Below are 13312 nucleotides of genomic sequence, written 5' to 3'. Positions count from 1 at the left end.
GAGAGGCAGAGTGGTGTATGGGAGGGGGAGGAGCCAGAGTGGTGTATGGGAGGGTGGTTCCCATACACCCCTCTGACTCCTCCCCCTCCCATACACCACTCTGCCTCTCTCCCAACTTTTGTGAACGTTTTGTGAACCTCCGTTGCTGACAGGCACTTTCACTGCAGCTTCATAGAAGCCCCAGCGAAAGTGAAGGGCAGTAACGGAGGCTGTCTGTGGGCAGACCCCCACCAGCTGGGTGCACGATGTTACTCACCTTCACTTCTGCTGGGGCTTCTACATCATGTGATGCTGCCACTGCATCGTAGGAGCGGAAGTGGAGGGGAGAGGCGGAAGTTGTCTGTGCGCATCGCACGGACACCCACCGGCTGACAGTGAGGGGAATCCAGGTCCCCTGCAGCGTTGCGTGGGATCTGGATTCTAGTGTTATAATCCGATCTCTGTTTGAGGTCGGATTATATAAGGAGAGGAGTTTTTTCATTTGCTCTGGAAAAAAAACTCTTTTTATAATCGATAAAAATCAATTCGACTAATCGATAATGAAAATCGTTGTCAACGATTTTCATTATCGATTATTATCGATTAGTTGTTTCAGCCCTAGAGATAATAAATGAATTAATATCTGTATGAATTGTGTGAAAGCGTGAGATAATAAATGAATTAATGTCTGTATGAATTGTGTGAATAAGGAAGATAAGGATGATATTAACACATATTAATGAGTGGATAAATTGTGTGAATGAGAGAGAATAAATTAATGTGTCGATGAATTATTAAAGGCAAATCAAAAATAAAGTATATAAACCATTTTAAAACTTAACTTTAAATATTGAATACATTAAATATCAATGCTGTAGTATTTGAATACTATCTTAGTATATGATGTTTATTTATATGCTGTTGGCCCAGCTGCAATTCCCTAAAAATAATAAACTCTGAAATTCTAGAGAGATATTGGATAGTTATTTCTCCATTCCATGTTTATTAATGTGTCTTCATAAATTCTAAATCAAGGATTATACCTAATTTTTGGGTAGTCCCTAATTAATAATAACCATTTTATTGATGCATTATAAACAATAATTGTGTACATCAGAAAAAAGCTAATTGTTATTCATGAAGAATATTTTTGGACATGCCATTTCAGAAATTAATGTTTTGTTATATACAAATTCATACACATTTTATACAATACAATTTTCTATGAAAATGCCCATCTTTTGTATTATTGTTTTATAATCAGATTGGCATTCTCTTGTAAACCAGCCATAGTGAAAGTTGAATTTTACACATTGAACCAGGATATTGTTCTTAGCAGCCTGGGGAAAATTAAACCATAGCTTTGCCTTTACAGTTAATTACATTAATGAGTTCTTTCCAGCCTTCACATTTCACTTTAAAACAAAACAACAATGTGCAATGTGCATGGCCTCTAGTCTTAGTTGCTTTCATTTTAATGCTGAATCACTGCACTGGTAAAATAATTTTGTTAACTTAATGGGAGTGAAAGTCTACAACTGCATAGGTATCTTGGAAGGCAATAAATAATTCAAAAACAAAAGATGAGATAATACACTACCATCATCATGACTCAAGAAAGCCAATCTTTTCTTAGCTTTATTTCAACAATATCTGATGATAAAAAATATGCAATAAGGAAATATAAGGAAAGCACAAAACAAAAATCAACTACTTCATTTTCTAAGAAGGTAAAATCAAAATGTACTATCTCAAAAGTTAAACAGTGACCTCATTTTTGCTTCCTGTACGCAGATGCTGGCTTGGAAGATGGCCAGGGATAAACTGAAGTTGCTCAACTGTGTCTTGGCGTTTGGTGGCAAAGGCTTGTCGTCTATTTGCTGTATGGTTCCCCATATCCCAAGTGGTTTTAGGTGAGTTGGACGATGTGGGGTGGGAATTCATTTTGATCATGTGGTGACGATCCAGCATTGGAGTACTAGCACAGATATTGGTGTGTGACAAGGCCTTCTGGTGGCCAAGGCGCACTTCTTGGAATGGAGCTGGTCCACGACGATGAATCTTTTCAGGAGACAGCAAGTGCTCCTGCGAATGCAAGACATCGCGGGACAGAAGGTGTTCATGCGAGATGAGACGATCTCTAGGTATGGTATAATCATTGTGAACTGGATAGTGATTGTCTGAGAGGATATGTTCCTGGGACATGACTCGCCTTGGTGTCTGAGATTTTTCTAGGTAGCCATCTTGATCACAGTTCATTTTCATGACATGAAGTGGAAGGGTGCCACGTGTTAACTCTGCCAAGTGTTTTCTTTTAAGGTAAAAGTCATCCATGTCTTTTTCTGTTTCAATAAAAAGTTTAAATACAAAACAAGATAAAATTACTTTTATCCAAAACTAAAGCACTTTTTTTAACTATATGAACAATATAATACATTTATTAATTTCAACTGAATTTTTCATTATTGTGGTGATATGCACAGAGAAGTTGAAGGTTTTCACAAAAAACAACAGAGGCCGTTAAAAAACAGTTAAGTTAATAAAGTCAAGTTAATTTTGCTGGACATGTCCACGGCAAAATAAAAGTAACATTAATGAAAAAAAATCAAGCAGTTGTCCTTTTGACATTTTACACCTAAAACGTTATTTTCAAGTGTTCCTGATGGAGTGCACAAAACCAGTTTTCTCCCCAAAAAATCAGAAGGCGGATATCAGGAGGTTAAAAAGTATAAATATATCTTTAATCTTGAATAAAATCTGGTAGCGTACATTAAAAAGTGGTATAAAACGTCCCGTAACTTACGCTTGGTGTTGGCTACACTCATATTGCATATATTTACTTCTGAGCGTGCGGCTCTTCCCCTCCTGTTTTCGTCAGTACGCACAACGCGTTTCGCTCCAAAAGCTTCTTCGCTTTTTTTTCTTTCCCCACAACTCTATTTTTTTGAGCACTGTCACTAATTACCTTTATTTCACATTAGTTTTTGGTTGACTGGGGTTTTACCCTCAGTGGTTCAGCAGCACTTATTACGTTTGTTCAGCGCTTCACCTAAAGTCACTTATTTTTAAATATAAATCTAAGTTTAGGGAGGCAAAGTGCATTATTAGATTATAAGTACACATCGAGGAGAAAATAGCTAGGTTAACAAATAAGAGTGATACAACCTTTTTAGATCTATAAGTGAGAGAAGAAATTCGGGAATAATGAAACTCAAGACACAAGGGAATAGTATAAATAAGAATAAAGATCTAGCTGACTGCCTAAATAAATACTTCTGTTCTGTTTTTACAGAGGAAAATGAAGGTGAGGGACCCTTGTTAGCCAAGAAAAATAGGGTGACACAGCTGTGTTTACAGAGGAAGAAATTCTACTTGAACTGTCCAAAGTAAAACCAGACAAATCTAAAGGATCTGATGGGATACATTCAAAGTTATTAAAGCACTTCAATGTGTGCTTGCAAAACCGCTACCAGACTTATTTAACCAGTTCCAGAAGACTGGAAGTTGGCTACCGTAGTACCGCTGCATAACAAAGGTAGTAGGGAAGTCTCAGCCAACTATAGTACTTACTTAATGTTGGTAGTTGGTAAATGGTAACCATGCTAAATGGTTATCTGGAAGTAAATGCTTTGCAATATCAAAAACAGCATTCATTTACTACAGGAAGATCCTGTCAAACTAAATTCATATATTGACTGGGTAACTAAGATAATATACCAGGGAGAGGCTGTTAATACCTCCTAACTAGATTTTAGTAAGGCATTTGACACTGTCCCTTATAAAAAGGCTTTGCGTTTGGATGCCAGAATAGTTCAATGGTTTGATGAGTCAGAAGGTTGTAGATAGTATAGTAGTATAGTATAGTATAGTATTGTATAGTATATAAGGTTTAAAAAAGACTTCAGTCCATCAAGTTCAACCTTTCACACATACCTACTGCTAAAGTTCTAAAGTTGATCCAAAAGAAGGCAAAAAAAGAGATCCCCTCTTAGATGTCTCTTTTCAAGTAAAAACAAGTTCAGTTTTTCTAGTGTTTCTTCATAACTAAAATTCTCCATTCCTTTTATTAACTTTGTAGCATGCCTCTGCAGTTTCTCCCGCTCTTTAACAACCTTCTTAAAAACAGATGCCCAAAATTGCACTGCATTTTCAAGGTAAATTTATATTTTCATCTCGTGATTTAATACTCCTCTTTATGCCTTACTGGCTTTTGCTTTTCTAAAGTAAAGTGTCTTGGTAACAGTTACAGTGATTCCCCCATCTCCAGAAGGATATTGACACATTGGAGAGAGTTCAGAAGAGAGATACAAAAATGGTAAGTGGTTTGCAATACAGAAATTATCAGGAAAGGTTAAATTATATTAATATGTATAACTTGGAGTAAAGAAGAGACAACATTTCAATACAATACAGGAGGCACGCTTATTTGAAAGAAGGAGCAATGTTAGAACAAGAGGTCATGGTCTAGAGGGTCAGGGGCTTAGATGCAACCTAACAATGATTACTAAGAGGTTACTAGATAAACTGACCAGTCTCCCAGCAGAAGTAGTGGAGGCTAATACAATGAAGGAATTTAACCTAAGTTTTAGAAGTAAAGAATTGTATTTCATTTGCTATTTTTATATCTATATGGATAGAGGTTTGTTGCCTGTGTGCAAGCATTCTCCATGATGGTGTTAATGTAATTGTTATATAAAAATACACAAATCTGCTAATTACCACTCAAGTTCTCATGTAACTGAATATTATCGTCAATTCATACTTTGCTTTTCATAATAGTTTTTTTTACTTTATGGAATATTTAATAATATAAAGTCATGTAATGTACTGTCACCTCAACAAAACAGAAGTTGATAGTGTCACGCACAGCGAGGTAGGACACAATGTACGGAGGTTCAAGCCGGGGTCGGGGTACCAGAGATCACGAGATACGAATGACAAGCCGAGGTCAGGAATCCAGAAGTCAGAGGAAACGAATAACAAGCAGGGGTCAATAACAGAAAACACGAACCAGAACGCGCACTGAGGAGTAACACTATAGTAATAGGTACGACCATCAGAGGGCAAGGTCTGAATGTCCACTGGGAGTTTATAAAGGAAGAGGAAGTGACTAGGCACCAATTGGAGCAATTGGCACCAAAATTTGAACAGGCTGATGTCACTTCCTGTTTGGTGGAATCCGGCAGCCATCTTGAGTGTGGCTAGACCGTAGCCTATAAGTATAGGTGCCTGCGGTTCTGGGTCTAACCACCAGAGGGTGTGCTGAGGTAGATGGAGGTCTTCCTCTCCTCTGTGGAGGTTGCTGTGGCTGGTAGCTAGCAGAAGGGGGTCTCCCTCTCCTCCTTGGAGGCTGCTGTGGCTGCTGTGGCTGCTGGCTGACAGAGGGAGGTCTCCCTCTCCTCCGTGGAGGCTGCTGTGGCTGCAGGCTGGCAGAGGGCGGTCTCCCTCTCCTCCGTGGAGGCCGCTGTGGCTGGAGACTGGCAGAAGGTGGTCTCCCTCTCCTTCGTACCAGCGGCCGCTGATCCAGGTTGGTGACAGTACGCCCCCTTAAAGGGGCGACCTTCGCCAAGACATGCTGGCCTCCGTGAGTGAAAGTACCGAATCAGGCCCATGTCCCTTCCAATGGACAAGGTACTGGAGACTCCCTTGTTGTCTCCTGGAGTCAAGGATGGCCTGGGCAACGCGTTCCCCTCCTGCTCCACTGGGGTCGTGGGGAAAGCGGGATGACGCACGGTGTATTGATTACACACGAGTGGTTTGAGTAGGGAGACGTGGAAGACCCTTGAAAAACACAGGGTCCGGGGCAAGGAGAGTTCATAAGCCACAGCATTGACACTTTGGACAATTGAAAAAGGACGATGAAGCGCGGCGCCAACTTCATGGTAGGAACTCTGAGCCTCAGGTACCTGGTGGATAACCACACCCTGGAGAGTAGGTAGGGTGTGGCGAGCGTCTTCTGTCAGCGTAGCACTTCTGGCGCAGAGCAGCCCGTTCCAGTGCAGCTTGAACAGATAACCAGGTGGAGTGGAGAGAGGCAATACGTGCATCGAGGGCTGGAACCGAGGACGTAGGGAGAGAGCTAGGAAACACCTGCAGATGCAGACCGTAGAGGTAGTAGAAGGGAGAAACCCCAGTGGACTCTTGTATAGAATCATTACGTGCAAATTCTGCGAATGGCAGGAGATCAACCCAGTCATCCTGATGATCGTTCACAAATAAACGTAGGAACTGTTCGAGGTGCTGATTAGCTCGCTCAGCAGCCCCATTAGTCTGGGGATGATATGCGGCGGAGAAAGCAAGGTTGATTCCGAGAGCCATGGTAAACTCCCGCCAAAAACGTGCCACAGATTGCGTTCCACGGTCAGACACAATCTCATGTAAGCGTACCACCTCCCGAATAAAAACCTCTCCATCTTGGAGAAGTGGTCCACAATCATAAGGATCACGGTGTGAGCCCGGGAACTGGGTAAATCAACAATAAAGTCCATTGCCAGATGAGTCCATGGAGCAGAGGGACAAGGAAGAGGTGGAAGCAGACCGGCAGGTGGTAGTCTGGAAGCCTTATTAGCAGCACAAGCTGTACACGCTTTGACGTATTCTGTAGTGTGCTTGCTCCAATCTGGCCACCAGAAGGTTCGGGAGACCAGCTCTTTCGTACAGGCTGTTCCGGGATGACCAGCCGTCTTAGAACCATGGCAAAGACTCAGAACCTCTGTTCTCAGCTCTAACGGTACATATAGTTTGCCCGCAGGTAAGGCTGATGGAGCTCCATTCTGCATGCCTGAGAGTTGGTCAATCAGGGGAGTTAGACAGCGGAGTAGTACAGGTGCCACGAGTTTACCTGATGGAATGATGGATTCTGGAACCCGGTTCTCCTCCTCCTCGGGTATGGTGAACATGCGTGAAAGGCCGTCGGCTTTGACGTTCTTTGTCCCAGGTCTGTAAGTAAGCACAAAAGGGAATCGAGACAGAAAAAGCAACCATCTGGCTTGACGAGGGTTAAGGCACTTAGTGGACCCAATATATTGTAAGTTCTTATGATCAGTCAATATCGTAGTAGGCACATGAACCCCCTCGAGCAGATGACGCCACTCCTCCAAGGCGAAAATAACTGCTAGTAGTTCCCTGTTACCCACGTCATAGTTCCTTTCAGCTGGTGTGAATCGTTTAGAAAAGTACCCTGCAAGGGTGCAACGGGCCACTGTAGGAGGCTCTATGGGATAGTACTGCTCCTACCCCAATCTCAGATGCGTCAACCTCCAACACGAAGGGTTGCTGTGGGTCGGGATGTCTGAGTACTGGAGCAGTGATGAACTTGTCTTTAAGGCGAGCGAAGGCTTGAATTGCCTCAGGTGTCCAAGATTGTGTGTTGGTAAGGGCCGTGAGCGGTGCAACGATCTTAGAGTAATCTCGAATGAATTTCCAATAGTAGTTGGCAAACCCCAGGAAGCGTTGAAGAGGTTTCAGCCCTATCGGTTGAGGCCATTCCTTGATCGCTTGGACCTTAGTCGGGTCCATCTCGAACCCCTCTGGGGTTATGACATACCCTAGGAACGTCACTTTGCGTACCTCGAAGGAGCATTTTTCTAACTTAGCGTAAAGTCCATGAAGTCGCAATCGTGCTAAGACACTGCACACGTGTCTCAGATGAGTCTGGAGGTCAGGAGAATATATCAGGATGTCGTCCAGGTATACCACTACGAACTGTGGAAGGAAATCTAGAAGACAATCATTAATGAACTCCTGGAAGACTGCCGGGACATTACATAGTCCGAAGGGCATAACGTATACTCATAATGGCCGGACCGAGTGTTGAAGGCAGTCTTCCACTCATCACCGGGTCAAATCCTGACGAGGTTGTACGGCCCTCGCAGGTCCAACTTGGTATATATTTTGGCATCACGCAGTCTGTCGTTCGGTGATCAGAGGTATCGGGTATGTATTACGTCGAGTGATCTTGTTGAGACCTCGATAATCTATACAGGGGCGAAGGTCCCCATCCTTTTTCCGTACGAAGAAGAAGCCTGTCCCTGCGGGTGACGTAGATCGCTGAATAAAGCCTCGTTTAAGGTTCTCCTTGATATAAGACTCCATAGCTCGTGTCTCAGGAATGGATAGTGGACAGACACGCCCACGAGGAGGCATAGTCCCGGGTAATAAGTCGATAGGACAATCATATGGCCTGTGTGGTGGTAATCTCTCTGCCTCCTTCTTGTCGAAGACGTCTCCGAACTGTTGGTATGGTTCAAGCAGCAACACTGGAGGTTTTGAAGCTGGGGACAAGGAGGCGAGGCGGATCGGTCTGTGGCAATTCTTGACCAATCCTTATCCCATGCCGTGATCTGTCATGGAACTCCAGTCTATGGTGGGGTTATGAGACTGTAACCACGGAAACCCCAGAATGAGTGAATACCCACCTTCATGTTCCCCACAATCAACTGAAGCCCAAGCAAACCTGCATACTTTGCTACAAGCCCTCACAACCTGCAATACCCACCATCATGTTCCCCACAATCAACTGAAGCCCAAGCAAACCTGCATACTTTGCTACAAGCCCTCACAACCTGCAATACCCACCTTCATGTTCCCCACAATCAATTGAAGCCCAAGCAAACCTGCATACTTTGCTACAAGCCCTCACAACCTGCAATACCCACCTTCATGTTCCCCACAATCAACTGAAGCCCAAGCAAACCTGCATACTTTGCTACAAGCCCTCACAACCTGCAATACCCACCTTCATGTTCCCCACAATCAACTGAAGCCCAAGCAAACCTGCATACTTTGCTACAAGCCCTCACAACCTGCAATACCCACCTTCATGTTCCCCACAATCAACTGAAGCCCAAGCAAACCTGCATACTTTGCTACAAGCCCTCACAACCTGCAATACCCACCTTCATGTTCCCCACAATCAACTGAAGCCCAAGCAAACCTGCATACTTTGCTACAAGCCCTCACAACCTGCAATACCCACCTTCATGTTCCCCACAATCAACTGAAGCCCAAGCAAACCTGCATACTTTGCTACAAGCCCTCACAACCTGCAATACCCACCTTCATGTTCCCCACAATCAACTGAAGCCCAAGCAAACCTGCATACTTTGCTACAAGCCCTCACAACCTGCAATACCCACCTTCATGTTCCCCACAATCAACTGAAGCCCAAGCAAACCTGCATACTTTGCTACAAGGTATACAGAGTGGACCAAGAGATCTCCTTTATTATCTGTTATTGTTTTCTGTATTGTTATTATCATTTTCCTGTTTCCGTGCCTGAATTGTCTATTACCCTTTTTTCTTTCTATCTATGCTTTATGGCCTAGGAATGCCCTTACTGGGAGTTGCAGCATTTTTCCACTGATTGTTTTATTTGTTTTTATTTGGTAAAATTTATGTCATGCCTGTCACTACTTAAGTATGTTATATTTTACTTTCTATCTTTCTGCTCCACTAACCCCTTATCTCCTATATCTGCCCTCTTACTGCCCCCGTCCACTTTAACACTATTTAACACTCTCTATTACAGCCCTCACAACCTGCAATACCCACCTTCATGTTCCCCACAATCAACTGAAGCCCAAGCAAACCTGCATACTTTGCTACAAGGTATACAGAGTGGACCAAGAGATCTCCTTTATTATCTGTTATTGTTTTCTGTATTGTTATTATCATTTTCCTGTTTCCGTGCCTGAATTGTCTATTACCCTTTTTTCTTTCTATCTATGCTTTATGGCCTAGGAATGCCCTTACTGGGAGTTGCAGCATTTTTCCACTGATTGTTTTATTTGTTTTTATTTGGTAAAATTTATGTCATGCCTGTCACTACTTAAGTATGTTATATTTTACTTTCTATCTTTCTGCTCCACTAACCCCTTATCTCCTATATCTGCCCTCTTACTGCCCCCGTCCACTTTAACACTATTTAACACTCTCTATTACAGCCCTCACAACCTGCAATACCCACCTTCATGTTCCCCACAATCAACTGAAGCCCAAGCAAACCTGCATACTTTGCTACAAGGTATACAGAGTGGACCAAGAGATCTCCTTTATTATCTGTTATTGTTTTCTGTATTGTTATTATCATTTTCCTGTTTCCGTGCCTGAATTGTCTATTACCCTTTTTTCTTTCTATCTATGCTTTATGGCCTAGGAATGCCCTTACTGGGAGTTGCAGCATTTTTCCACTGATTGTTTTATTTGTTTTTATTTGGTAAAATTTATGTCATGCCTGTCACTACTTAAGTATGTTATATTTTACTTTCTATCTTTCTGCTCCACTAACCCCTTATCTCCTATATCTGCCCTCTTACTGCCCCCGTCCACTTTAACACTATTTAACACTCTCTATTACAGCCCTCACAACCTGCAATACCCACCTTCATGTTCCCCACAATCAACTGAAGCCCAAGCAAACCTGCATACTTTGCTACAAGGTATACAGAGTGGACCAAGAGATCTCCTTTATTATCTGTTATTGTTTTCTGTATTGTTATTATCATTTTCCTGTTTCCGTGCCTGAATTGTCTATTACCCTTTTTTCTTTCTATCTATGCTTTATGGCCTAGGAATGCCCTTACTGGGAGTTGCAGCATTTTTCCACTGATTGTTTTATTTGTTTTTATTTGGTAAAATTTATGTCATGCCTGTCACTACTTAAGTATGTTATATTTTACTTTCTATCTTTCTGCTCCACTAACCCCTTATCTCCTATATCTGCCCTCTTACTGCCCCCATCCACTTTAACACTATTTAACACTCTCTATTACAGCCCTCACAACCTGCAATACCCACCTTCATGTTCCCCACAATCAACTGAAGCCCAAGCAAACCTGCATACTTTGCTACAAGGTATACAGAGTGGACCAAGAGATCTCCTTTATTATCTGTTATTGTTTTCTGTATTGTTATTATCATTTTCCTGTTTCCGTGCCTGAATTGTCTATTACCCTTTTTTCTTTCTATCTATGCTTTATGGCCTAGGAATGCCCTTACTGGGAGTTGCAGCATTTTTCCACTGATTGTTTTATTTGTTTTTATTTGGTAAAATTTATGTCATGCCTGTCACTACTTAAGTATGTTATATTTTACTTTCTATCTTTCTGCTCCACTAACCCCTTATCTCCTATATCTGCCCTCTTACTGCCCCCGTCCACTTTAACACTATTTAACACTCTCTATTACAGCCCTCACAACCTGCAATACCCACCTTCATGTTCCCCACAATCAACTGAAGCCCAAGCAAACCTGCATACTTTGCTACAAGGTATACAGAGTGGACCAAGAGATCTCCTTTATTATCTGTTATTGTTTTCTGTATTGTTATTATCATTTTCCTGTTTCCGTGCCTGAATTGTCTATTACCCTTTTTTCTTTCTATCTATGCTTTATGGCCTAGGAATGCCCTTACTGGGAGTTGCAGCATTTTTCCACTGATTGTTTTATTTGTTTTTATTTGGTAAAATTTATGTCATGCCTGTCACTACTTAAGTATGTTATATTTTACTTTCTATCTTTCTGCTCCACTAACCCCTTATCTCCTATATCTGCCCTCTTACTGCCCCCGTCCACTTTAACACTATTTAACACTCTCTATTACAGCCCTCACAACCTGCAATACCCACCTTCATGTTCCCCACAATCAACTGAAGCCCAAGCAAACCTGCATACTTTGCTACAAGGTATACAGAGTGGACCAAGAGATCTCCTTTATTATCTGTTATTGTTTTCTGTATTGTTATTATCATTTTCCTGTTTCCGTGCCTGAATTGTCTATTACCCTTTTTTCTTTCTATCTATGCTTTATGGCCTAGGAATGCCCTTACTGGGAGTTGCAGCATTTTTCCACTGATTGTTTTATTTGTTTTTATTTGGTAAAATTTATGTCATGCCTGTCACTACTTAAGTATGTTATATTTTACTTTCTATCTTTCTGCTCCACTAACCCCTTATCTCCTATATCTGCCCTCTTACTGCCCCCGTCCACTTTAACACTATTTAACACTCTCTATTACAGCCCTCACAACCTGCAATACCCACCTTCATGTTCCCCACAATCAACTGAAGCCCAAGCAAACCTGCATACTTTGCTACAAGGTATACAGAGTGGACCAAGAGATCTCCTTTATTATCTGTTATTGTTTTCTGTATTGTTATTATCATTTTCCTGTTTCCGTGCCTGAATTGTCTATTACCCTTTTTTCTTTCTATCTATGCTTTATGGCCTAGGAATGCCCTTACTGGGAGTTGCAGCATTTTTCCACTGATTGTTTTATTTGTTTTTATTTGGTAAAATTTATGTCATGCCTGTCACTACTTAAGTATGTTATATTTTACTTTCTATCTTTCTGCTCCACTAACCCCTTATCTCCTATATCTGCCCTCTTACTGCCCCCGTCCACTTTAACACTATTTAACACTCTCTATTACAGCCCTCACAACCTGCAATACCCACCTTCATGTTCCCCACAATCAACTGAAGCCCAAGCAAACCTGCATACTTTGCTACAAGGTATACAGAGTGGACCAAGAGATCTCCTTTATTATCTGTTATTGTTTTCTGTATTGTTATTATCATTTTCCTGTTTCCGTGCCTGAATTGTCTATTACCCTTTTTTCTTTCTATCTATGCTTTATGGCCTAGGAATGCCCTTACTGGGAGTTGCAGCATTTTTCCACTGATTGTTTTATTTGTTTTTATTTGGTAAAATTTATGTCATGCCTGTCACTACTTAAGTATGTTATATTTTACTTTCTATCTTTCTGCTCCACTAACCCCTTATCTCCTATATCTGCCCTCTTACTGCCCCCGTCCACTTTAACACTATTTAACACTCTCTATTACAGCCCTCACAACCTGCAATACCCACCTTCATGTTCCCCACAATCAACTGAAGCCCAAGCAAACCTGCATACTTTGCTACAAGGTATACAGAGTGGACCAAGAGATCTCCTTTATTATCTGTTATTGTTTTCTGTATTGTTATTATCATTTTCCTGTTTCCGTGCCTGAATTGTCTATTACCCTTTTTTCTTTCTATCTATGCTTTATGGCCTAGGAATGCCCTTACTGGGAGTTGCAGCATTTTTCCACTGATTGTTTTATTTGTTTTTATTTGGTAAAATTTATGTCATGCCTGTCACTACTTAAGTATGTTATATTTTACTTTCTATCTTTCTGCTCCACTAACCCCTTATCTCCTATATCTGCCCTCTTACTGCCCCCGTCCACTTTAACACTATTTAACACTCTCTATTACAGCCCTCACAACCTGCAATACCCACCTTCATGTTCCCCACAATCAACTGAAGCCCAAGCAAACCTGCATAC

General features: G+C 41.7%; 1 protein-coding gene across 1 annotated transcript in view; it reads right to left on the bottom strand.

The window, feature by feature from the left end:
- Positions 1-1737: 1737 nt before the first annotated feature.
- Positions 1738-13312, bottom strand: part of SHISA7 (shisa family member 7) — a 50786-nt gene continuing 39211 nt past the window's right edge. Inside the window, exon 6 of the mRNA XM_089494249.1 lies at positions 1738-2321. Within this exon, the coding sequence (XP_089350375.1) occupies positions 1738-2321 (584 nt within the window). The remainder of the gene's footprint in view (positions 2322-13312) is intronic.

This window comes from Sceloporus occidentalis, unplaced genomic scaffold (genome assembly GCF_023333645.1).
Source record: "Sceloporus occidentalis isolate IW3139 unplaced genomic scaffold, rSceOcc1.0.p SCAF_70, whole genome shotgun sequence".
Lineage (NCBI taxonomy): Eukaryota > Metazoa > Chordata > Lepidosauria > Squamata > Phrynosomatidae > Sceloporus > Sceloporus occidentalis.
This window is presented reverse-complemented; position numbering and strand designations above follow the sequence as displayed.